This window comes from Ammospiza nelsoni, chromosome 16, assembly GCF_027579445.1.
Source record: "Ammospiza nelsoni isolate bAmmNel1 chromosome 16, bAmmNel1.pri, whole genome shotgun sequence".
NCBI lineage: Eukaryota > Metazoa > Chordata > Aves > Passeriformes > Passerellidae > Ammospiza > Ammospiza nelsoni.
Window position 1 is genome coordinate 19,124,435 of NC_080648.1, and position 26,449 is coordinate 19,150,883.

The 26,449-nt window shown below is 50.3% G+C and overlaps 2 protein-coding genes across 3 annotated transcripts in view; one reads left to right on the top strand and one right to left on the bottom strand.

Moving 5' to 3' along the window:
• Positions 1-7,929: 7,929 nt before the first annotated feature.
• STK32A (serine/threonine kinase 32A) lies at positions 7,930-23,352 on the top strand. Its single transcript, XM_059483720.1, has 12 exons — positions 7,930-8,170; positions 10,374-10,429; positions 11,050-11,201; positions 12,649-12,822; positions 15,429-15,466; positions 17,350-17,439; positions 17,963-18,060; positions 18,709-18,825; positions 20,573-20,698; positions 21,664-21,792; positions 22,128-22,192; positions 23,271-23,352. The coding sequence occupies exons 1-12, from the start codon at positions 8,119-8,121 to the stop codon at positions 23,350-23,352; spliced, it is 1,179 nt and encodes a 392-aa protein (XP_059339703.1). The 5' UTR covers positions 7,930-8,118.
• Positions 23,353-25,469: 2,117 nt separating this feature from the next.
• DPYSL3 (dihydropyrimidinase like 3) overlaps positions 25,470-26,449 on the bottom strand; it is a 28,793-nt gene continuing 27,813 nt past the window's right edge. For both annotated transcript variants that reach the window (XM_059483397.1, XM_059483398.1), the window contains exon 14: positions 25,470-26,158. In XM_059483397.1, the coding sequence (XP_059339380.1) occupies positions 26,070-26,158 (89 nt within the window). In that variant the 3' untranslated portion in view covers positions 25,470-26,069. The remainder of the gene's footprint in view (positions 26,159-26,449) is intronic.

Genomic DNA, 26,449 nt, shown 5'->3' on the forward strand with positions numbered 1-26,449 from the left:
AAAGGCTAGCATAATAGCAACAAGTTATGGATAAACTAGTGATGAAGGTGGGGCATCTGTAATACCACACTTATGAGTTAATTCGTGTACACACATTAGTACCTATACACGTGTGCGCTCACACACCAGCACAAGAACCAAAGCCCATCCCAGTGTAACCCTTGTGTGAGCTTCTTCCTCAGCCATGGCCATGCTGTTTGTGCCTGTTGAGGTAAAATGCACCAACGGCATCACCTTTTCATTACCAGTTTTACTGAATACAGCTTTTAAGTATTATTCATCAACCTTTACTGTTCTGTGAGCCCAGATTACCCCAAGAAAAAATTGCAGGAGTCCTTTCCTGCCATCGTGCCTCTGGGTTCATCCACTAAATCTCTAGTGGTAAAAAAAAAAAAAAACAAAAAACTTACAGACCTCAGCTGATAAGTGGTTATATTAAGAAAATAATCGAGAGCAAGAGAGGCAACCTAACATTCATTAATCCTGAAGTAGCAAACAAGTACTCCTGACAAGTTACAGTGATCTGCAGATTCTACAGTAAAAGCTCAAAACCCTTGTAAATAATTTTTAAAAACCCAAAACAACAAAACAAAACATGAGTAAAAAAATTTTTTTATTTAATCACTACAGTGGTGTTTTTCTCTAGAGATTTAATAAATTTTTAGATATTCTTCAGAGTGTTGTGCCCCACTGTAATCTCTAGAGATTACAGACTGAAACCCTGTCCTGCAAAAGCAGCGTGCCAGAGCTGCCCCTGAAGCAGGACAGCAGGACAGGTGACAGTGCTCCAGGCAGGGCTGTGCAGGGGAAGGCAGAGCTCTGCTTTCACAGGGCCAACTCAGTTCTCTTGGTCTCACAGGACTGTGCTTTTTAAAAAGTCATCACATTTCAATGACCACAACAAAATATAATCCAATATAGTCCAATAGTCCCTCTCAGTTCCAGAACTGATTCTGGTAAAGGTTACAGTGGCAGAAGCTGTCTCATAATTCCCTGAAAAACTCTAAATAACAGCTGAAAACCAAAAGAAAATCTATTTCAAAGGCTATTGATATGATTAAGCTATAATGCCTTCAAATGAATTCTTGGATCAATAGCTAATTTAAGAGACCCATCTCTTTCAGATGCACAAGTACATAAAGAGGGCAGAAACCAAGGAGCGTGGCTTAGCTCTGTGCCAGCAGCTCCCAACAGCACACAAACGACCTCCCTGCACACCAGCTGGGCAAGATGTATGTGACAAGTTATTTTTGGTCGCAGCAACAAAAGGAAAAATAAACTTACATTCTGTCACCCCAGCATCTACGGCTCCTTTTACTTGACTGAAGCACCAGAGCACATCCTGCATGAGGCTTCCAAATCCTGCCAGGAAAACACGTTCAGAAAGAAGATACAATCCCATTGGTACGTAGCTTGTCCTTTTTTAAATGGATGTTCAGGCACACACACGCACACACACGCACACACACGCACGCACACGCACACACAAGCACACACACGCACACACACACGCACACACAAGCGCACACACACGCACACACACGCACGCACACGCACGCACACGCACACACACGCACACACACGCACACGCGGTCTCTGCATGGAGATCTGTATCTGCTCACCCGGTGTCATAGTTCCATGCAGCGTGCAAAGCCAGCACTGCAGAGCCAAGAGCACCGTGCCTGCATTATGAATGAGCCTCTGTTCCCCCCGTCCATGGCAGGGCTGTGGGGAGCGGCGCCAGCAGAGCCCGTCCCCTCCACATCCCTGGCACAGCGCAGGAGTCAGGAGCCCTGCAGTCGTGGTCTTTGTCACAGCCTCCTCTGTCAGAATACCAATGATACTGATGCTCCAGTCATTCCCAGCATTTCACTTAAAGGAGTGAAACAGAAAAAAGGAACTGCTCCTACAACCACAAGAATTTTTTTACACATTTGTGGTCAGTGTCGTTCTGAGCTGCTTGGCAATGAACCCAAGCAGCATGGAGCTGCTTTACAACACATGATAACACTTTCCTCAAAATCTTCCTGCAATCACAAGTGCCTGATAACTGCACTTAAATGATTACTACAGACATTTCCATTGAAAGGCATATTATTAAGCTGTAGTGCTTTCAACTGTGTTTGCTGCTGCAGCAACACTCTGTGTTAAGATTCTCTGAGAGAATTTAGGATTTCATCTACCTATGCTCCTTGTTTCTTGACAGCTCAGCAGAATTTCCCTTTCTGTAATAGTTTTCACTGTTCCACAAAAAATCCACTGCCTCAAAGGCCAACTTGTTTCTTTTCATCCTAGCACACATTTTACCTCAAAGAATTTCCAGGCATGAGGAAAGCAGGAAAATGGAGCCACAGGGACCAGTAAATTTCATCTCAGCTGTTTTACACACAGGTGTAATGTGTAAGAGAAAATGCAGGTATTTCACAGTTGGCAGGTGTGACGCTGGGCTCAGTCTGGGGCCGTGCCATGGAGACACAGACTTGTTACTTCTCTACAAAAGAAAAGGAAAACATGGGCTTGGGAGACAATGTCCAGCAGGGGATACGTCCAAGCTACATGGACTGTGCTGTAGCCTAACTGGATGTCTTTGTGAGATTTCTGTCTGATTTTATTTAGGTTTTTGTATATTAATACAGGTATGTATCAAAAGTAATGTAATCGTCTGGAATACACAAAAGGTACAAAGTCAAGAGTGAGCTTTATTGGATTATTCAAGCCAAATACAAGGAAAAGATGAAGCTTTAAGGGTATGAAAGGGGGAGGGTGAGGATTGAATGCTGCATCTAAGCAATGAGGAGATGGCCATTTTCCAGAGGCTCTGTGGTGCTTCCTGCAGCTTGGGCAGAAACTGATAAGAGTGACAGTGAGTCTCACACCTGGGCAGTTTGCAGGGCTCTGTCTCACACCTTCACTCTCATAAACACTGCTGACCAACACATTTTTTGCCCATCAGTCTCTGACGGGGTTTGCTCTGTCCTCACCACTGTGGCTCTCACACTGACACCAGGGATGGGTTACTCCTGCTTGGCACTGGCAGTGCTGGCAGCAGCAGTCAGGGTTTCTCAGCCCTGGCTACCCCGAGGCTTCCAGAGCACAAACACTCCACTGTGGCAGACACCAGGCTGGGAAAAGCCTGGCGTAACTGAGCACTCTTTTCCTATGTTGGAGATGGGTGATTTAAAGAAAGTTGTTGTGGTTTTTAAGGTTTATTGCTAACTTAATTTGTGATATTTCTGTCTGGACCGTGCAGACCACCCCTGTAATTTTTGGAGTTCTTTCTCTTGGCACACCAGTTCTCGCTTTAGGGATGGAATTTCACTAATGAAGTACATGACACCTATTGACACCTTGTGTGACAATGAACCAGTGTTAACTAATAAGTTCCATTTCTCTGAAATAAAAAGTTGTTAGTCTCTGTTAACAACTCAGCCTTCTGTCACTTTGGATTCTGAAGTCCTGTCCTGCCTTAAATTCTAGTGACCTCTAGCTGAGGAATCCTAGTGCTTCACATCCTGCTGCCAGGAAAAGATATTCCTCAGGGTGTTCTCTGAAATGGAGCTCAGACTCCACAGAAATCTTGCTGGGATTGGTGTGTTTAACAATGCAGGTTCTGGAACACTGTGGTTTGCACTGTGAAAAGGATGTCCAAACTGTTTCCAGAAGCAGCCACCTCACAGCATATACTCATCTCTGCTGAGTCAGGGGCTGGGCAAGCTGTGGAGGGGATAAGGCACCAGGGACAGATGTGCCCATCCAGAAAACACTTAATCCCTGGTCATGGGAGAGCCCCTGCTGCAGGGGGGGAGCCCCGGGTGCTCCACACCTCTGCACAGCCTGCAGTGAGTTTTAACCTTGATTAAGGATTATATCAATCCCTACACTTTGGGACTGGCAGCCACCTGCAGAGCATGCAAGGAAATTCTTATTCAGAAGGAGCTGTGGGCAGTGTGTGAAGGCAAGCCCACTTCAATCACAGGAGATGCCAGCAGTGGGTATTGAAATCTAACACATTACAGGCATACCATAACGTTAAAGTTTGATGGAAGATTACAGCTGAGTTATGGCTGCTCAGTATAATTTGACTTCTTTAAAGACTTATGGTTCCACAAAATACATAGAATAAGTATAGCAAAACTTCTCTGTTTTTGCAAGCCATTGATAAAAATTAGTTTGATAGTTGAACCAAAAGTACAGTTAGATGAATAGTTAAAATTTTAAAGGTGAATAAAACTTTTAAAACTTATTTCTTAATTCAGTGGCAGCCATCAGGGGCTTTGCCGCCTCTGACCTTTGCAGACCCCAGGGGTTTGCCAGGTGTGCCCAGGCCGGGGCAGAGGTGGGGTTTAAGTGCTGGGATGTGTCTGGGTTGGTGGCAGGAGCCCCTTGGAGGAGAGGGATAAGCCGTGCCTCCTGTCCATTAGAAGGCACCAGAGATCCACCACAGCGCTCCCATTTCTCAAGCCAGGAAAGCCGTGGTGGCTGTTGGGCATGACAGAAAGACCACTGCACTCCCCTGAGTTTCCTTTTCTAGTACGAATGAAAGAATTCCCCAGCTTGGGACATGCCTCCTCTTTCTGAGCTGGCACAGTAGAAAAGCTCAATTTTTTGAGAAACTAGGAGACATGTTTAGCTGATTCTTTTTTCCTAAATGTGCCCTCTTTTTATTGCAGACCAAAGCCCCAGCTCTGGGACAGGAGGCTCTCCGTTTCCCATGGAAAATTAACCCCTCTGCTGCGAGCAAAACGGTGTTTTCCCATTGCCCAGTGGGGAACAGAGTTGGCTGTTTCACGGGAGCTGTTGCACATCTGCCTTTGTCCTCTCATCTGCTGTTTCCTTGGCCTACTCAATAAATGTGGTGTCTCTCTTCCCGTGGGATCCTTCCAGGGGCAATGCGAACGGGCAGGGGAGGCGCCGTGGCCCCGGCACCGGCCTCGCCCCGATCAGCGACCGAGGCTGCGACGGGAGCGGCTCCGTGAGGCGGCTGCGGGGCTGGACGCGCCCGGAGCCCTCCAGAAAGCAGCAGAGGGCAAGGCCGGGGCTCAGAGCGGGGAGAGGGTAACCCGCAGCGAGGGGCGGCGGGGCGGGGGCACCAGAGGGACGGAGCGTCGCTCCTCGCCGCAGGGCGCGGACCGGGACAGGGACCCACAGGGACAGGGACCCATAGGGACAGGGACGGGGACAGGGACGGGGACAGGCACAGGCACAGGGACAGGGACACGGACAGGCACAGGGACAGGGACGGGGACGGGGACAGGCACAGGCACAGGCACAGGGACAGGGACAGGGACACGGACAGGCACAGGCACAGGGACAGGGACAGGCACAGACACAGACACAGGGACAGGGACACGGACAGGCACAGGCACAGGGACAGGCACAGGCACAGGGACAGGGACAGGGACAGGCACAGACACAGACACAGACACAGGGACAGGGACACGGACAGGCACAGGGACAGGCACAGGCACAGGCACAGGCACTGGACACCCTCCTGGCGGCGTGTCCGCGGCGCGGCCCCACGCGAGTGTCGCTCTCGGTGCCGCAGGCTCCTCCCGCCGCCACCGGGGCCCGGCCCGGCCCGGCCGCCTCCTGGCTCCGCCGCCGCGGCTGCCGCTGCTCTCCTCTGCTCTCCGCCCGCAGGCTGCGCCGTCCCCGCGCTCCGCTGCCCAGGTAGGCGCCCCCGGGGCCGCTGCCCGGAGCGGGCTCCGATCCGCGGGCTCGGGCGGGGGCTCGGCGGGACGGCGCTCGCTGCGGGTCGGGACGCGCGGGGCTCGCCCGGCGGCTCCGCCGCTGCCCGCAGCGCGTTCGGGCGGGGGGTCCTGCCGAGCCCCGGCTGCGGCGGGGAGAACCGCAGAGACCCCCGGAGCTCCGCGGGAGACGCCCAGGGCACCGAGGGAGGAACTCAGGACGCCGCCCCTCGCTCTTACTGACCGCTGCGCTGCGGGGCAGTTCGGGTCAGCGCCTCTGGGACCAAAGCCCCGGGCGATGTCGCTCCGGGTGTGTCACCGCCCGGTCCCAGCTCCTCGGGTAGCGCAGAGGCGCTGACAGAAATGGTGTGTGAGCCCTCGGAGGGAGCCGTCCCCTTGCAGGGTTTCGGCAGCCCCGCAGCGGTGACTGTGCCGGTGCTGCCGGTGCCCGTCCTGGGCTGAGCCCCCGGCCCTTCCCTCGGTGCCCCCGGAGCGCATCCCGCGCTGCACCCCTCCCTTCTGCTCGGGGTTTCCGCGCACCTCCGGCGGCTGAGGCGCGCTCGGCCGGCTGCGGTGCGTGCGCTCGGGGCTGTGGGCCGGGACGCCCCGTCCCGCCGGTAAATCCGCCGTGACCGAGGAGCCCCGGGCGCTGCCGAGGGAGCGAGGGGCCGGCCGAGCACGACGTTAGCGTGGAACACCTAGTACATTTGGCCCCAGGAAAAGTAATGATTTTAATGGTTTTGTGACTTTGCAGCGTGAAACAGTAAAAGATTTATCATTTCCATCCCCCGGCTGCACTTTGTAAAGGTGCAAATCCTTGTAATTATTGCTCAGGCTAGCTTAACTTCAAGGAATATCTGCACTCCTTCCTCAGAGCTTGTATGTATTGATGTATTTTCAAAAATGAGCTTGGCTCCAAACTGCTGCGCAAGGAAGTTTCCTTGGGAACCTGTGGTATGGGAACCTGATTTATGGCTGTTGCATCTGAAGGTCTATTTTTATTCTGAAGAGTAAGTTTTGGGACTCAAAAAGGGTTCCTGCTGTTGGTTTGTTTGAGATTGAAGGCTTGATCTGTTCCTGTTCTGATTTCCATCAGAAGCACTGATGGGAATTGTAAGCATTTGCTGCTTCATTTGTTTTCTTGCTGGATCTTGTTTCAGTTCTGAGATGGGAAATTAAGATTTTGTTTTGGTTAGCTGAAGAAAAGGAGCTGCATATGCTGGTGGGGTAACTCATTGTATCCCATGACAGATGCAGTTCCCTGTAATTCTCTTTTCTCCAACATCTTTCTTAGATGTTTTTCTGCTTCTGCTCAAATTAACCATAATTTTGTTAATTTAAAGAAGTGAAGTTATTAGTAGTTTCCAAAGTGTAGATCTGAGGAAATGTTCAGTGAACATACAGATGCCCTGGAGAATGCTCTGGGCTGGACCCGGTCCAGATCTTGCTGTACTTGTACTCCCTCATTTTGTTCTTTTAAGGCTTTATACTTGCAGCAAGGTATAAAGTTGTATGTCACAGGGATGTCTATCAAAAACAAGCACATAAAGGTGTATTGCATGTGAATGCTTAAAAAATAGAGTGGCTGCTGTAACTTACAGAGTGTTCAAGCTCTCTCAGGTGTCAGTAAACTCTACAGACATGTCTGGAAAGATTGGAAAACTCCTGTACTCCCTGCTAATGAACAAACCTGTCCCATTGCAATGGGAGAGGAAATCCAGACACTGAAGCCAGCATCAAGCCAGAAATCAGGTTTACTGTTCTGTTCATAGTTCATATCCAAAAAAATTCTGAAGAACCTGAGTGGAAGCTATACCTTTATTTTACATGGAATCTTTTTGTTAGAAATACCAGAACGGTATGATTTTTTCCCAAATGAAAGACTTGGGTAACTGTTTAAATCAAAAGGTGAATTCTGTGAATTTCTTCTTCCGTAGCTTTTACCCCTCCCTTTTACATGACCTCAGCAGTCAAAAGTGCCTTTTGGTTTTATCTAGCCAAGTCAGTATGTCCATTTATTTTGGATATTGGTCTCACTACAATTAGTCACCCCTGAAGCTACAAAATACGTGCTGAATGATAGAGAAAACAGGAACCAGATCTTTGTGTCTGCTGGTCTGCTCCTGCCCTTCCTGTAGTGGGCAGAGTCCTGCTCTGAGGTACAAGGTTGTGGTGCTGCTGGTTTCTCTAGTGAGCTCCATTGCAATGTGCTTTTCCCTGACAGTCAGTCCTGTCCTCAGAGCAGGGAACTCCAGCGAGACATTTGCAAGCTGTAAATGATGAACTTTTGCTTCCTGCCTTCTGCAGGATGCGTCAGCAGGAGCTGCCAAGGTCTGGCAGGGCTGACCCACAGCAGAACTGAACCAGAGGCTTCGAGTGTGGGAGCGGAGCCCAGAGGAGCAGAGAGGGCTGAGCCTGGGCTGGGCGCACCATGGGGGCGAGCACCTCCAGCAGGTCACCCCCCTTTGCTGGGAACGAGGATGGTAAGCATTTTCCTGTTGCTGCCTGGGGCTGCAGAGTGACTGAGGGTGCCAGCCAGCTCCTGTGCTGGGGCTGCACACTGCCGGCTGTCCCAGGCCAGCTGGGGCTGTGCGGGGCAGCAGCAGCAGCAGCGCTGTGCCCTGGGCCCTGCAGGGCCGTGCTCTGGCCTTGGGGTCCCTTTGCCTCCTCTCCAGCAGCCCTGAAAGCAAAACTGCCAGCAGAGCTTTGGTGTTGAGGGGTCCCTGGGGCGCTGCCAGGCACCTCGAAGGCAGGGACAAGATGCTGCTGCTCTGGGGCTGCAGAGGTTGCTCTGGAGGTCCCAGCACAGGGAGCAGGGGCAGAAGCGTGGTGGGAAGGTGGCTGGAGCGATGGATGTTCCCATGGCTGCTCCTGGGGGCTGCCCAGCTGGGCAGGACTGCCTGCAGGATGGGTTGGCTGCAAAAGGAGCTGGAAAACTACTGCTGGGAGAGTGTTGGAGGCCAGGGCCCCTGTGCTGCCAAGATTACAGAGACAGTCATTAAAAGATTGCTCCATAAATATATTTGCTGTTGCATGAGTCAGCTTGCTGACTGCCATATGGGCTTTCACCTAGGTAAAGCAACAATATGCATATGTGGATAAATACAAATACATAGTAATAAACGTAAAGCAGACAAAGAGCTGGGTAACCCATCAATGCTGTTCCAATGTGCCCTGTGGTGCCTCCGCCAGTCTGCAGCTGTTCAGCAAAACCAGCTTCAGTTTCCAAATTATTAATGCAACTGCTTACCGTTTTTCTTCAGTTTTTATATTTTTTTCCATTTCTGTAGTGCAAAAGAAATCTGTGCTGTGAAGTTTTCCTGAAGATTTTGTTCCTGCTGCATCTAAATGCTCATTATTGGCATTTCTCATAAGCAACCACTGATGCTTGCTTGGGTTAAAGAGCAGTTGTGTTCCTGACCACCTTCCTCAGGGTGCTGTGCTCTGGCTGTGGGATTTTCCTGGCTGGTCTCTGCTGCATCTCTCTGGGTTCAGTGTTCACACAGCACCAGCTTCTGCCACTGAGAAGCACAGTGCCAGGAAGGCCTGGCCTGACCGTGTCGGGTGGTTTGCTGTCAGCTTGTTGGGTGTCAGTGAGCTCAGGGCCGCTCCTGCAGGCTGACACAGTGTGCAGACCAGTGCAGTTCTGTTTCCATGGCCCTGCACAAATTCAAAAAGTGGTACTGCATTTTTTCTCTAACAAGTCATGTTTTAATATACTGAGAGGAGAGAAACCCAGCTGAAACACAGATGCCCACTAGGGAATTTTCCATTATCTTGCAAATTGGTAACCAGAGGCTATCTCACCTTAGATGTCACAATCTTGTCCTCATTCTGATTTCAATTAAAATTGTAATTAATTAAGAACGTCTAGGTACAGTAGGAAAGAGCACACTGCTCCATGGCACGGGCAGCAGGTGGTGGGCACCAGTCCCATCTCTGCAGCTGTGCCACAGGGAGGCTTTTCCTTTGGGACCCATGAGTTGTGTACGTGCTCCAGTGCCAGTCCTAACAATTCTTGCATATTTTCCCAAATTGCTGTTGCTATAATTTCACTATTTTCTGCAGCACCACAATTTCTGTTTGAACTTCTTGAAGGGCTCTGTTTACCTTGAGCTGAAGTAGAGTGGCAGGATTATTTTTCTCTCAGCATTTCCTCTGAGCAGACAGGTGTGGATAATAAGCAAGTGAAATGAAAATATAATAACCAGACAGAAGGTTCAAGGCTACGAGGAGATCTGATTCCCAGAGTAGTCAAGATGAGACCACTGGCTGTGCTGGGGTGAGCAACGGGGATGAGGGAAGCTGAGCCTCAAAGCATTGCCTTTGCCTGGCACATGAGCCTGGGGACCTCAGCAGTGTTGGCTGCTTTTGCTAAGGATGTTTTTTATGGCTGGTTAGGTCAGTATTTTTTATCTAAACATTGTTCCTTAAACCTTGGTTTAGAAATATGACCCCTGTTTCCAAAACAGTGTTTCATGATTATACAGCAGTTGTTTCTTTATGGCAATTGTATTATCTTTCTTCGCATCTCTTAAACCAGTTCATCTGAGCTGGTGAATTTTGAGCTGAGCATGTGAGTTTTGTCCCTGAAGGGCAAAAGCTCATAAGGATAAAAAGTAGAAATAACATAATTTCACCAAATGTTTGCTCAGCCATTTAATATTGAAATGTTCTTTCTTGCAGTTACCTTCGACCATTTTGAGATTTTGCGAGCTATTGGGAAGGGCAGCTTTGGAAAAGTGAGTGTTTTGGAAATTAATTACCATGTGGGCTGCTGGAGATGTAACTGGGTGGAAATAGATGAGTTGGAGGCTCACATGAGAGTACAGAACCAAAGCCCAGGCACTGTCAGTGAGCCTTGACCTTCAATTCCTGGTAATCAGAAAGGAATCAGAGCCCAAATCCTTTTCCATTCTGTAGCCACAAAGCAAAGCCCAGTACCCTTAAACAAAGCCCAAGATTACCTGTGAACTGAGTGACACTGCTCAGGAAAGTGAGGATCAGGTGCTGCTCCCAGTGCCTGACCTGCAGCTCTGTGGTGGAGGAGGCTCTTCCCAGCAGTACCGGGTGGGAGGAATGGACATGATGGTTAGTGAATGGCATTAAATAAAATGTTGACTTCTCTGTGATTCCCTGTCTCCCATGTTGTGATGATAAATTCCTTCCTCTTACCTTCCCCCAAATTTCTATTTGGGTGAAATTCCCAGGCAGTGCCAGTGTTGCAGCATTGGCGGATGGAGTTGTGCCCTGGCAGTGCCAGCACTGCCAGAGCTGCTGGAAAACACTCGTGTCACTGGGTTTTACCTGCCCAGATTTGCTGACAAATCATCTCTGTTTTATCCCCTGACTGCTCTCCTAGGTCTGTGTGGTGCAAAAGACTGACACCAAGAAGATGTACGCCATGAAATACATGAACAAACAGAAGTGTGTGGAGCGAAATGAAGTGAGAAATGTTTTCAAGGAGCTGCAGATTATGCAGGGCCTGGAACACCCTTTCCTGGTTAATTTATGGTAAGAGGTGGTGCCTTGGCTCACTGGTTGAGTCAATTGCAGACACTTTTGAGATCAGACCCTCCTCATCCGCTTTAAACCTGTCCTGGGAGCACCTGGTGTGTTCCACCGACTGGGGCTCTTGTTTCAGGGGAATCCTGTTTAGTTAAGCAGTTATCACCCTTGTCCTCTCAGGCAGCACAAGAGAGTTTATTCATCTGTCCCAGGCAGGTATTGGCTGTCACCACAAGCCCACTTGTATTTAAAGGAGCTCTTTGCAATCACCAGCAACTTCTGGCAGCGTGGGTTTGATGGCCAGGCAGAGCTCTTTGCTGGTTATCCCTTGACATTTCTTTCTTCTAAATTTTATGAGGACACCAGTAACGTTCCAAGGGGTGTGAGTTCACATATTGCATGATAAAGTGGCCAATATCCTGTAGTTTCAGCATTCCTCTAGGGTTGTGGGTAATTGCATTTATTGGAAATTTGATTTCTTTTTAGAATAAAGTAGAAATTATCAATGCTAAACACACACGCACACAAAATAGTCTAAAATACACTGAAGATCAAAAATCTTTGCATAATTCTTCCTTTTTAAAATCTCCTGTAACCTGAGTGCAGTTCAGTGAACTCTTGGTATTTTCCTGCTGTTGCCATTTAGAGTGGTTCTCATTGGGGTATGAATGGTAAAGGTGCAGCTGCAGCTCCCATATAATATCTCCAACCTTGTCTTTCCTACTTGAACACAAAGCTCCAGGCAAAGCTCTCTCAGCAGCTGAAAGCTGACCAGGGTGTCTGTCTGGGGATCTGCACAGAGCAAACCATCCAAGTGTCCCTGCTGCTGTTCTTGCCATGCCAGCCCTGGCTCCAGGATGCCTTTGGCATTCCCGTGTCCTTCCTGCCCTCTGGGTGACTCACAGCCCACAAGCTCTGTGTGGAGCACTGCTCTGGCTCGTGGCGCTGGTCAGCACATCCAGCAGTGTGCTGCTAAGGAAAAGCCCATGAGAAAAGGGCTCATGGCTGGTTGTCAGCCCCTCTCAGAGAGACGCAGCCCATCAAAGGAGATCACTCACAGAGGACCAGCAGAGACCAGCTGCCCCTGTGGTGCTGAGCACACAGTCCCAGGCAGGTGCTGCCCTGGCACAGGGACCTCAGTGCTGGCTCTGGCCAGGGTGCAGCTGAGGCTCCTCTGCCTGGCTCCTGTGGTCACCTCCTGCTGGTGCTCAGAGAAGGCAGAACACCCATCCTGAGCTGTTCATACAATCTGCTCTGACTCTGTTATGGACCTGAGACTGAATTGTTGTCACAAGTGTGACAATGGTGGGAAACAGAACATGGAAAGGTTGTGAAATTTGGAGTGAAAAATTCCAAGAAATGATGAGTATTCCCAGAAGTACCACATGTTCCCTTATTACCAGTCTTTTCTCATTGCTACTTACGTCCTTGAAGCACGTGTGTGCTGTTCCAGGTACTCATTCCAGGATGAAGAGGATATGTTCATGGTGGTTGACCTGCTGCTCGGAGGGGACCTGCGCTACCACCTCCAACAAAACGTGCGGTTCCAAGAGGCGACTGTGAAACTCTTCATCTGTGAGCTGGTGCTGGCCCTTGACTACTTGCAGAGCAGGCACATCATCCACAGGTCAGCCAGGCCACAGGCAGGCTTGTTACTCCTTTATGTGAAACAACAAATAGAAGCCTAAGTGATAAACAACATGTTCTCCTATGTGTATTTGCTTTTATGTGAAACACAAGGCTTCCCCCAGAAAAGTATTTCAGATACAGCAGAGACCATCTGATTTGTCCCTCTGGGATAGCTGTGAAATAGCATATTTGATTGCCCACTGATCCTGCAAAAATATGTCTCTGATAGGTTTTAATTAGCTGTAACTCATTAATGTCCATCCTCATCCAGGGAGAGTAGGTGTCAGCACTCAGAACTCCTGTGTTCATGCTTGAAGATGTCTCCTTTGCCCTCCTCCGTATTGCACCAAAATACGAGGACTGGGCCCAAACACAACTTTTTCCTGTATGAGGTAAATCCCTTTTTAGAAATGCTGAGAGTTTCTTTTTGGCTACCACAATTTCTCATGGCCAGTGGAAAAGATGCCTGAGCTCTTCCCATACCTTTGCAGACCTGCAGAAGAGCAGAGGAGGCAGAAGTTCCCTGGCTGGGAGCAGGTTTGGCTGTGCATGGACAGACACACGGCTCTCCTGCTGCTGTCATGGGCACACAAAGCTCAGGGCCCAAGAGTTTGGCCGAGTCAGCTGTCAGGGAGGATGGTCAGAGAGGGTTGTGAGGGTCCGTGATTGCAGGGAGAAGGTCACTGCATTTAGAAATGCCGCTCCAGATGGGCGTTCTTGTGCAGTGTAAGAACCAAGCATGGAAAGCGTAAAATGGAAATGGTTGTTAGTGGGGAAGGCACCCATGGCGAGGAGCTGGTGAGGGCCAAGCCTGTCCTGAGCACAGTGTCCAGTGCCATGTGCAGGCTCCGAGGGCAGGATGAATGACCCCTTGCTGTCCCTGCACCACAGGAGCCCAGAGCAGCTCTGCTCCGCTGCAGGGGGGCACAGCTCCCACCCTTTCACACTGCTGCTTTTGTGCTTTACCTGCACCCATCTTTGCCCCGGTGTGAACAGGAGTGGGGGAAACTGCAGCTGAGGTCGCAGTGTCATTTTCACACAGCTGCATGTGCTTAAGGTAAATCAAGTACAACAAAACATGTATGGCAGGCTGTAAAATTTGCAAGTTATTTAATTAACACTGTAATGCAAGTTGTTTAATTAACACTGTAACCCAGTGGGATAGTATTTGATTGATAAAGTGATTCGTCTGAGGCAATTACGCTGCAACAGCTGTAATTGGGAACATCAGGAGACAGGGAAGCAATGGTTTTGTTTGGCTGAACAAAACTGTGCAGAGACACAAAACTCAGGCTGCAATTATTTCCCACCTAGGTGTAAAAGAATGGGAAATATTATTATCTTTTAGGTTAGGAAATTATAGAACCAGCTTATAAAAAAGAAATATACAAATGAGCAATTACAAGAATTATCTTGGTACTTGTTTGCATCCTGAGAATGATCTTACTGTGCTGGTGTAATTTCTGAGGCTGTATGCCAGACTGAGGGAGATCAGAAACAGACGCAATAGAAATTAAAAAGTAATAACTTTGGAGGAAAAAAAAAGGAAACAGTTCCACTGAGCTTATGGGGAAAATCAGCTGCTTACCTGACACTGCCCTGCTCTGCTAATGATGCCCGTCCCTATACCCACCTGTATGAAGGGATGGCACCAGAAAGGGAACCAGTGTTTATAACCCACTGGAAGTTGCTGGGTAACAAGGTGCCAGAAAACTGTAAGCTATTAGATGACAATTAGATATATTTTGGGGCTTTGATTCCAGGTGGCTTGGAGAACTCAAACTGTATCCTAAGGATTGAATTTTTAAAGATAAAATCCAAAACGTGTTCATTTCTTCACTGGGCCGTCCTGTGCCGGGTGGGGAGCACCAGCTGGCACAGGTCCCTGCACCTGTTCCCTGCCTGCTGGCTGGCACCTTTTCTCTGGGGCACCAGCTGGCCAGGTGCTCAATGGGCACTGGTGTAATGAGCTCATTAAAGCCAGGTAATGGCTTGTAAAGTCACTCGGGTGACACTGTGGCTGTATCAGAGTATCAGGTGTATGCTTTCTGCCCTCAGTTGAAGTGTTTCCCTACAGCATTGCTATAGGTATTATTTTTTGGGATCCTTTTACTTAGGAATAAAACCTGTGGGTAACCCATTTGTATCTAAAACAATGATGTTAAAATACTTTAATTTGTACTGAGGACCCTTTCTCATACAGTATTGAAATAGATTGAAAAGTGACAGGAGGAAAACGACAAAGAGACTCCCTGACTGAGCTGTGGGTGCCCTGGGCTGGGCGCTGCCCACCCTGCAGCCTGGCAGCTGCTCTGGTGCCGGCGGGCTGTCACCCTGTCACACCCGAACTAAAGGGGAACACCGGCTGTGGGTGCCCTGGGCTGGGCGCTGCCCACCCTGCAGCCTGGCAGCTGCTGCTGGTGCCGGCGGGCTGTCACCCTGTCACACCCGAACTAAAGGGGAACACCAGCCTGGGCAGCCCCAGGCTCTGAGGGTGCAGTGTCCCCGCCGGTGTCCCAGAGCTGCTGTCCTGGGGTGCCAGCAGCAGCTTCCTGCCGCTTCTCAGGCTAATGGCTGTCTCTCCTTCTCTGCTTTGCTCCCCAGGGATATCAAGCCCGACAACATTTTACTGGATGAGCGGGGTAAGTGCCGCGTGCTCCGTGGTCATGCCGGCATTCAGCAGCAGCCAGGAGACTGTATGTTTATATAAATGTACAGCAGGAGACAAGCTGCGCTCTCGGTGCTTGCTGCTGCCGTCCTTTGGTGCGGGGCTCTCCTGCTCAGCCCAGCTGGGAGCAGGATCCTCCCATCCCTTTGTGCTCGCTCGCTGTCTCTTGCTTTTTGAGCAGCAGTGTCCTGCACCTTCAGGGCACCGGGCAGCCTGAGATGCTGCGGTGTTTCTGGGGCTGCCCTGGTGTTTTAGCCAACACCTCCTTTGGCTCACTGACTTGATGGTGTCCCTACAAGACACTGGGAGACCATATGTTTGGTGCTGCTTGGGATCAGGAGCCCAGCACACCTGATTTTAACATTTTCTTGGTTCTTGTTTAAAACTTACTCAAAATGCGTCATTTGAAGGGCAATGCTTGTGTCACTGCAGGGTTTGTGCACAACAGAATTAATTATGGTGCAATGGATAAGCCTTGGTCACGTATTTAATTTTTCCTTGAGCATTTGGCATGGGGAGGGAGCAATGAAGAGGATTAGGGGCTAGGTATAAGCATTGCTATCAGATTTTCTATAGTTTTTCATAGGCAAAACTCTTGACTATATTCTTGCATGGCTCTTCAGTCACATTTCTTCCCAGCAAAGATCTCACAGTGAAGAGTTGTCTCATATTTTTAGTTTGTAAAGAGAAACATTTTGTTAGATCATATTTTTTTTAAAATCCAGGTAACTGTATTGTTGTGAGAAATCCTCATTAGCAGCTAGAGCAAGGTGCTTGAACAGTTGGTGCAGGGAGGAGGCACAGCTGCTTTGTCATGGCTTGAGAGGCTGTGTCAGAGATGCTGAGCTGCCAGGGCGGCCCTGCCTGGCTCTGTGACAGGGTCTGTGTCCCCAGGGTTGCCTGGCAGCGCCGAGCCAGACTCGATCCGTTTGCACATGGCCTCCAATTTCAGAGCAGGGGCTGATGATTTATTTAGGAGCTGGCAGCAAAGTGGCTTTGCCTCCAGGTGCTGGGGCCCCTGTCCTGCCCTGCTCCGTCCTTCTTGCCCTGCACAGACCCTGCAGAGCCCCGTCCTGCCTGGGGCCTGGCACTGCCCATCCCACACGGGGCTGCTTTGGGCCGCTCCTCACTGCTGGGTGCTTTGTGCCCCATTGTCCCAAACCCTGTGCCGCTCAGACTGGGGTGACACAGCTTCCTGAGAGGAGCCGGGGTCACCGTGGCTGTGGGAATGCAGGTCAGCACTCCCTGGAGAGGGAAAACAAAGAGGAAAAGGCTCTGTTAGTCTCTGCAGCTGCATTCAGCCCAGGAAGACACAACCTACTAACTTTTGTAATGATGCTACAATTTGGGATGAATTTTGAGTCTATTCTCTGCTCACTGTGATTTTTTTAACTCTCTCTTGCAGAGGTTTTAGAGTGTTTTTTCTGGGGATATACTCTTGGCTCCAGTGTCCTTTTGACTGTGACTTGTAGTATTCTTTTTCTTCATCCATGACAGCAAAGGTTTGTCTTCTAACAAACTTCGAAAAGCTAAGAAAGCTTTGGACAGACACAGAGTTCATTTTCTTTCCCAGACTGATCCCGAAATATAGGAAGACTCAAAACAATCACCGCTAAATTACTTTTTGGAGGACTCTTGTATTTTCTGGTTCCCCAAAGGGAAAATAAGGGGATATTTTAAACAAGAGACATCTGCAAGCAGCCCGCAAGCTGAAATATTTTCTATCAGTTCTCCCACCAGACTTTTTTACCTGGAAACTCCTTTCTATTGAGTATTTTACTTTATGTTTCTGATTCAGAGCTATTTCTTGTGTGAAATTAAAGCCAAGCCTGTTACACGTTGGCCTCTGTCTTTCAGGACACGTGCACGTCACTGATTTCAATATTGCCACCATGCTGACCAAGGAGAGCCCTGTCACCACCATCGCTGGCACCAAGCCCTACATGGGTGAGAACCGAAGGCAGTTCCCTGTTCTGGAATCTCCATTTGAGGGCTTGGGGGCAGTGCTGTGGTGGGACACAGGCGGAGACAGCTTTGGTTAGAGCTGGGATCTTTTCTTCCTGATCCACATCAAAACACGCAGAGGGTGAAGTGAGGAGCCCCCTGGGAGGGGACGCAGGCTGGGGACAGGGGTCCCCCCCAGAAATGCCTCAGTGCACTGGGGATTGTGTGCCCTCCTTCACAGGGGGGTGAGGAGACACTGGGGCCACCTCATGCCTGGGCTGAGTGAAAGTGTTCCTTCTGGAGCGCATTGACTGTGAATGCAGGCAGCTCCCGTGTCAGCAAAAGGAATTTGCTCTTCCTGGGCTTGGGGCAGAGAAGCACAGAGAGTTTCATGTGGAGAGGGCTGAGGGCTGCTGTGGCCCCGGTGCAGGATTGTGGCAGCACGGGCAGGGCAGGGCTCAGGGTTCTCTGTTGCTCAATTCCACTGGGGATTGCAGCAAGGCAATTTCCCCCCCTGTTTTCACAGCGCCTGAAATGTTCAGCTCCACAAAACCCACGAGCTACTCCTTTGCCGTGGACTGGTGGTCGCTGGGAGTCACTGCCTACGAGCTGCTCAGGACCCGGGTACGTGTGGGGCTCATGGCTTGCTCTGCCCTTGGACACGCTCTGGGGAGCGGTAACGCTTTACAGCAGAGGTGAGGTGAGATGGCCAAGCTGAATTCAAGGCTTTAGGACTTGTCACAGCAGAGGAATCAGAGATCACATCTTCACCAGGGTTATTCTGATCATGGCTAAGAGCTCAGAGAAGCTGCTGCAATACAGAACAACGTCTTGTAGCAGTTCCCTGTGAGGCCCTCTGGGTTGATATAAGGGGGCAAGGCAAACAAGCAACAGCTTGTTTTTCACTGGCATTGTCCCCAGCATGGGTGAAAAACGTTTTACAGGGAGTATCAGGAGTGGTCTAACCACACCATTATTTGTCACAGCCTTTTAAGATAAAAACAATGAAAAGTCCAAGCAAATTCCCACTGGCTGATAACCCTGACTTCTGGGGTTTGCTCCTGCCTGTCCTGCTGTTAAATGTCCAGTTATTAGTGTAGTTCTTGCTGACATTCTGTTTTTCCGACTGAGCCATGGCACAAGGGAGAGATGTCCCACAGGAGGCTGGGGACTGCACAGTGAGACTGTATGAAGCTTCTGTGCTCTAACCAGATTCCTCAAGAAGTCTGAAAAGCAGACAAATTCACGCTTGTCTTGTGGTGTTTCCCACAGAGGCCGTACCACATTCGGTCCAACGCTTCCCCGGGTGACATCGCTCGCGTGCTCAGGACGGCGGCGGTGGCGTTCCCGGCGGCGTGGAGCCCGGGCATGGTGGGGCTCATCAGGAAGGTGAGGGGCTGGCGGTGCCAGGTGCCTGCGCCTGCAATGGCCAGGCCGGGTCAGGCACCTGCAGAGCGCGGAGTGACAAACAAACGTCAGCTGCACCAGGGCCGCGCAGCGAGCTGCGCTGCTCCGGGCGGGACGCGGGGACAGCTGCTGCAGCCTTGGCTTCCAGAGCTGTGCCCTCTGGAATTAACTCACTTAGAAGCAGATATTGATACGTGTGTCAATAAATTTACTCCAAGAATCACATTTTTTTTAATCCTCAAGAAACATTTTTTCCAGCAATGGAAATATTTGCAAGAAGTGCTGACGCTGTCGTAATATTTTGATGCCGTGTGGTTTATGCACCATTGCAATTTTTTTTCAATAAAGCTGTTACAAAAATTGCTTCAAAATCATTACTGGAATAATTTTGAAGCTGAAATCCCATTTGAAATGAAGCCATAGCTTCAATAAACAAGACTTGGGCTTAACAGTGGCAGCAAAGCTGAGAACTTGCACCCTGCATAGCAGCACTGGCAGCAAATTTTAAGGAAGTATGTAAATAGTTTTTTAATCTCAAATAAGTGTGGGCAATGAAGTAGTACTTCATGTAGATTTCAACTGTTTTTTGTTCCAAATAATATATATATATGTATTTTATAATTTCTAATGAAATAGATTATCAAACATTTTAACAAAAAGAGACTGTCAATTCTTTGCTGGGACAGAATCATGGTGTATTTTCCAGAAAGACAATTGCAGAATATCTCCATTTGTTGAAAATTCAATGAAGCCAGTATTTCATTAAGCTTAACAGTAATACAGGAATATTTGCTGCAGATGTCCTGTGTGTTGCTATGCTGGCTGTGTGTTTCCTGCTGGTTTTCCAGCAGGAAAACCTGGACCACAGCAGGCCGCAAGTCATGGAGGCTCCCATGTGAATAAATAATACAGTGTCGCAGTTATTTAAATGTCCCAGCACTCCTTTGCATCTGGTTTAGCAGCCATATGCATTGTACATGACGCCAGCTGTGGCTCCGTCCCGGCTCAGCCATCGCTGTGCATTTCTGTGTTTGTGCTGCGGAGCCGCAGCGCTGGCTGGGCTGCCCAGGGCTCTGCAGAGGCAGCCGGGCTCTGGGGACACGGCTGGTGCCTGGCTGCACGCCAGGGCAGGGCTCTGCACGTCACCTTGCCTGTAAATTCCCCAAAGCCTTTGGATCCTCTGCTTTTCCTGCTGAGTTTTAGGAGGGCCAGGTATCGGGAGTTTATGCAATGTGTAACCCTTGAACAGAGACCACCTCAACCCTTTCCTTCCACACAAGTAATCCCTACAGCAATGTTAAAAAATTATGAAAATGAGCAGTGTGAAGGCACACTTTCACACTGGAATAGAGTATTACTTTAGTAGAGTGAGAAAAGAGGATGTTTTACTGATCCAGTACTAAAAGCACAAACACCTGAGTGGAACTTCCTATTCCAAACAAATGCTTGTTTTTAACATTGGACAAATTGTTTAATGCCACTGTACTGTCTCATTGCCTGCTTGTACAATGGGGATAAAAGTAATTTGTAAAAATGGGAGTGAGCAGAGGCAGATCTTGTGAGCCTGTGGCATACCCCGGTGAAGGGACTCCCAGCCAGAGCAGGAGAGGCACTGCTCCAAATGCCAGCGTCAAGGCAGTGTCTCTGGCCCCACGTGTCCTCAGCCGTGCTCCACAGAATGGGTGCCCTGTGGGATGGTCTCATCTCTCCCCTTTACCTCTTGCTGCAGTTGCTCGAGCTGAACCCCGAGAAACGTTTTTCTCAGCTCAAGGACATCCAGTCCTTCCCGTACCTGTCTGATGTGAACTGGGATGCTGTTCTCCAGAAAAGAATACTGCCAGAGTTCATTCCTGTGGTAAGGCCATCTGAGTGCAAGGGTTCCTCACACCCAGCACTGGGGCATTCTGACAAATTTCCACTGAAGCATCAGGTGTCACAAGGAGAAAAGAGAGACCCAGGCAGAGCTGTCTCTTCCGTGAGTGTGCAGCAAAGAGTAGTGGAGGGAGACTATAGTGTGGGTGCCCCCACACTGATATGCCCTGTTTGTAATGTTCCCAGAATTTCTGGGTGCAGAACTGGTGCTACAGCCCACTGAGCTGTGCATCTGTGTGGGAGGGACGGTGCCTGTGAGCCCCCTCGTGCTGAGCCATGCTCTGAGCAATGCTGCTCCCCACGTCCAAAACCCCAGGGCACCAGGAGGGACTCAGCAGCAGCCTGGAGATCACCCACCATCTTAGGGGAATTGTTTTCTCCTGAAATGCTTCCCCAACAAGCTCATTGTTAACAGTAAATAGCACATGAACTAGAGTTGTATTTATGGGCCTTTTTAAATTGAATTAAAACAGCACATAACTAACATAACCCTTATAAAGAATAGTCCAACTACTCCAACTGGTTTTCAGCAGAAGTTGGGCTAAACTATGAATATTTGTAAATTGTAAATCTGCCCTTGTTGCTGGGTTTCTCTCTGGTGGGTATGATTCTCTGTTGCTTGAAGACCAGTTCCACTGGGCTGTTGTGCTACTCTCAAAAAGGCACAACCCAGCCAGGACTGTCCTCATCCTCATTGCCACTCCAAAGCAGGCAAAGGGCAGAGTAGAAGCAGGAGCACAAAAGGAGCCACCGTGACACCTTGAATATCGTCCATATCTGAAGGGACTGATAAAGTATATCAGGAGTATGGCCAGCGCTCTTGGCTGCATGTGCAATTATAATTAATGCATTTTTTTACAAAATTCAGCTCCCAAATGCAGTCCAGGTTATGAGAGACTCCTTAAGACAGGCTCTGATCGCTTAAGGCCACTTCTTTCTCCACTCCAGAAAGGCAGACTGAACTGTGACCCAACCTTTGAACTGGAAGAAATGATCCTGGAATCCAAACCTCTTCACAAAAAAAAAAAGCGCTTGGCTAAGAAGGAGAAAGACACAAGCAAAAGCAATTCATCCCAGGTGAGAGCAAACAGGTACAAGCATAGTAGGCCTTTCATTTTTCAATGACTGCCATCTAGCAAGACCACAGTAAACTGAACAGAGGATTTTTTCCATTGTGACCAACTTTATTCCTAAAGCTGTCTCCATCTTCCCTGTGGCGAAGGGCAGAATGTGTATGCACTGCTTTACTGCAAGAGGAGAGCCTTAATGCCATTCTCCCCACTGCAGGGCGAAAGATGCTCTGTGCCTAAACATATTGCCATGTGTCATTGAAACTGCCCCTTGCAATGTTCTTCTGTGTAAACTGTGAATTTATTCCCTAAATCTTTTATTTTTCCATTCCAATATGAAAGGCCAGCCACCTCCAGAAGCACCTGGAAATGCTCCAGAGAGACTTCATTGTTTTCAACAGAGAAAAGTAAGTTTTGATCCAGAGGCAGCAGCAGAGGCACTGGCCCTTGCCAAAGCCTGTGACAGTTTTGGGGGGCGGCACAGGGCAGGGGGGGCTGTGCTGGAGGAGCTTGGGGCACTCAGGGCTCAGGAGCTTGGGGCACTCAGGGCTGGAGGAGTTTGGGGCACTCGGGGCTGGAGGAGTTTGGGGCACTCAGGGCTCAGGAGCTTGGGGCACTCAGGGCTCAGGAGCTTGGGGCACTCAGGGCTGGAGGAGCTTGGGGCACTCAGGGCTGGAGGAGTTTGGGGCACTCAGGGCTCAGGAGCTTGGGGCACTCAGGGCTGGAGGAGCTTGGGGCACTCAGGGCTCAGGAGCTTGGGGCACTCAGGGCTGGAGGAGCTTGGGGCACTCAGGGCTCAGGAGCTTGGGGCACTCAGGGCTCAGGAGCTTGGGGCACCAGGGCTGGAGGAGCTTGGGGCACTCAGGGCTGGAGGAGTTTGGGGCACTCAGGGCTCAGGAGCTTGGGGCACTCAGGGCTCAGGAGCTTGGGGCACTCAGGGCTGGAGGAGCTTGGGGCACTCAGGGCTGGAGGAGTTTGGGGCACTCAGGGCTCAGGAGCTTGGGGCACTCAGGGCTCAGGAGCTTGGGGCACTCAGGGCTCAGGAGCTTGGGGCACTCAGGGCTGGAGGAGCTTGGGGCACTCAGGGCTCAGGAGCTTGGGGCACTCAGGGCTCAGGAGCTTGGGGCACCAGGGCTGGAGGAGCTTGGGGCACTCAGGGCTGGAGGAGCTTGGGGCACCAGGGCTGGAGGAGCTTGGGGCACTCAGGGCTGGAGGAGCTTGGGGCACCAGGGCTGGAGGAGCTTGGGGCACTCAGGGCTGGAGGAGTTTGGGGCACCAGGGCTGGAGGAGCTTGGGGCACCAGGGCTGGAGGAGCTTGGGGCACTCAGGGCTGGAGGAGCTTGGGGCACTCAGGGCTGGAGGAACTGTGCAGCGAGGGGCAGCTCAGGCCAGGCAGTGGGCAGCTCCAAGGCAGCTGTACCTCTATGGGGTCTTGGCACTGCCTGGGCTTTTCCTCACAGTTCAATCATCCTTTTCTATCCCAAGGGTAAGAGCCCACCATGACAGCATCCAAGAGACAAAAAGTGGCGGCCCACACAGGGAGGACAATCAGAACATCAACCTCTGAGAGCAGCTCAGCCCCTGCAGGGGACTCCTCGTGGCACTGGGGCTCACCCACCCATCGACCTTCACAATGCCAGGCCGTGGACTTGTCCTCTGCTGCTGCTGGGACCGTGCCAGCAGCCCAGGGCACGGAGGAGAGCTGGGGCACCCCTCCCTCAGCTCATCCCACAGACCAAGGGTCTATGAGAGGCTGTGGGGGCTGCCTTGCAATGGGCCACAGCTGGTCAGACAGATCCTATCATGTTGCCTTTCCTGAGGGCAGGAACGGGACCACAAGACAAAGGATAAGACAGTTTTCACTACTTTGGCTTGGCTGGCAGGTGCCAGAGCCCTTGGTGTCACCATGCAGGCAGTGCTGCACTGTGCTGGGAGGTGCCCACAGCTGTGCCACAGGGCTCTGCAGATGTTGGCATTCCCATGGATGGGCTCATGGCTGGTTCCCCAGCGGGAAGAGGTGGCTCCCAGATGCAGGATCTTCACCAATGCATTGTGACAAAAGTGGCCTTTGCTTACAGACAGCTCCTGCAAACATCCTGTGAGGGGGCACAGGAGGCTGGAGATGAGCTCCTTCCTTAGCTGCGAGGAGGCAGCAAAGGTTTCCTGCCCATTAGTGCTCTCTCCATGTACCCAGCAGGGCTGGCATGGTCGGTAGCCAATGTGCAGACAGATGTGGACACCAAGCTGTAACAACCAGGTGCTGGTGAATCCAGATGCCTTACCAGTCTAGCCTGAAAAATACATTCACCATCATGTTACAACTGCTGCAGCTCACTGAATTTGTTGGAGTTTGGCTTCCAAAATCAGATAGGAATTTAAATGTATATTTTGAATGTCTCTACCACTGAAATCACACTTGATTTAAGCAGGAACTGTCCTCAGGAACAGTGAGGATAGCCTTCCTGGGAATGATGAGTCCAAGGCAGAGAGACATGGAGTCTCCACCCCACTGAGAAGTCCTGTTGCTTGAAAGGCTATCCAGAGCACCTCCAGCATTCTCCATGGATCCTCGGCTCTCTGCCCAGTCCTCCAGCAGGTCTGGCACCAGCAGGCCTGTGCTGACAGCTGTCCCTGTCTCCTGCACAGCACATCGCCATCGCTGCCTTGCTCTGGTGCAGGCAGAGGTGCACCTACCATAAGTGTATTTATCTGAAATCCCAGCTCTGCTCCTCACTAGGGAAAAATCTGCTGCTGCAGAAATACCTCTCCACTGGCTGGTCAGAAAAGCCCCAAAACAACTGAAGTCCTTAAAAATGGAAAGAACATTGCATCTTTAAAAATTTTAAAATGTAGAAATTTAAAGGTTTCTACAACCATCTCTCTATTCCCCTCTTCCTCTGTACACAGAGGCACAGTCTCAGCTTATTCTCTACCAGGCAACAGGCAAAAGCCTAAATTACTTGATGGAAGAACTTGACAATGCTTGTAAGCACAGCATTCCCCACCCTGGCACAACTATTACAGCCTGGTCCCTTTAAGGACTGCGGCAGAGACAGCTTGCCCTGCCTGAGTTGCAGACACGTAAAAAAAATATTTCAAGGTCAAATACTAAAGAAGGAGAGGGAAAAGTGTATTTGTTTAGCATAGCCAAAACTGACCCTTAATTCTGTAGTCTTTAAACAAAAATCACTTTTTTTTACATGCTTTGCAAGCTTTGTAGGGCAGTGCCTTTCCTTCTAACAGACAATGCCTGATGGAAGGGGAGCATTTCACTGACAGGAGTCCACAGAAAGCAGCCTCCAAGGCTGCCTGGCCAGGATGGCCCCAAAGCCATGCCCAGGCAGCGCCACGTGGAGCTGGTCCCTGTCAACACACAGAGGACAGGCACAGCTCTTGCCAGGCAGCCACAGCCCATGGTGGCCAGGCCAGGCTCAGAGACTGCGTGGACAAACTGGACTGCTGTTACAAACACTTGCATTGTGCTGCTCTGCCAATACCTTTACCTTTGCCTGAGAAGCCACACCAACACCCTGACAGGTGTAGCAGCGAGCACTGCATGCTGCTGCCCCTCCAGCCCCAACACCCCCCAAACCCCTGTGCTGCCCAGCCCAGTTCCCAGCTGGGCACTGCCCCTGCCAAGCTGCAGGGGCCCGAGGAAGAGAAGAGCCAACCGACAACATGAGCTGTTTGAAGGAACAACTTTTTTTTTAATAAAGTGTACAAAGTAGTAAAACTCCTTACACAAGGTGCTGTGACAGCTGTTACAGAGATGATTCGAGCTCCCCCACAGGCCTCATGATGAAACGCCAGAGCTTTGGGTGGAGATGAAGGAGATGAACGTGACAGACCACCTCTCCCTATGAGCTCAGTGCACCTGCCCTCCCCATCCGACATCCTGCCCCCGGCCAGACCCTGCCCCTCACCTGCCTGGCCGGGTCGCCCTGTGGGCCATTCCCACTGTCCCACACCACGGCATCCCACACACGTTCAACACCAATAACATTGAACCGAGCAACCTGTCCGAGCAGCATGCATACAGAGAGGAAGAGCAAAACACAACCCAACCAAACCCACAACAGTAACAACAACAGAACTTTAAGGCTATGCAAAAACAAAATGAAGCAACATCTTTAAAGCTAGGTAGCAAGTAGCATTTGTGAAACATAAGGCTTGAGGCTTATTGATTCTTCAGAACAGGTTTATTTCTTTTCATTCTTCAACACCAATGTACCATTTTTCCTCCTTTGCTTGAACAGGGTTTTGTCTCCTCCTCAGCCGGGACATTTAGCTCAGGGAGGTGATGTTGGAGCGGCCTCCCGGGGGCGCGACAATGCGCTTGCTCGCTGAGCGCATGCCCTCATCAACCTGGGTACCTGGGATAGGATCAGAGTACAAAGGGAACGGGCAAAGTAAAGTTAAGAGCACCTTCTTCACAGACTGAGCAGTCAGGCAGCCTGGAGTCCTGCCAAGGCCCTCCAGAGGCTATCTACTGCAACCTGCTCCCTCTCCAACTCCAGCAGCAGCTCAGAGCCGCAGTGGCTTTAACGTCTCTGCAGATGCTTCGTGAACAGACCCACACAGCAGGAACAGCATCGGATGCTGTGCTGGCCTCCACGGCCACAGTGGCCTCCAGGCAGTCTGCCTGGCTGCTCCTGCAAGGTGCA

Bases quoted from the DNA above. Each gene is read 5' to 3' on its own strand.
- STK32A (XM_059483720.1), top strand. From the start codon at position 8,119: ATGGGGGCGAGCACCTCCAGCAGGTCACCCCCCTTTGCTGGGAACGAG. The intron at 15,467-17,349 runs GTAAGTGCCGCG...TCTGTCTTTCAG, and splicing joins CATTTTACTGGATGAGCGGG to GACACGTGCACGTCACTGAT. The intron at 21,793-22,127 runs GTGAGAGCAAAC...CCAATATGAAAG, and splicing joins GCAAAAGCAATTCATCCCAG to GCCAGCCACCTCCAGAAGCA.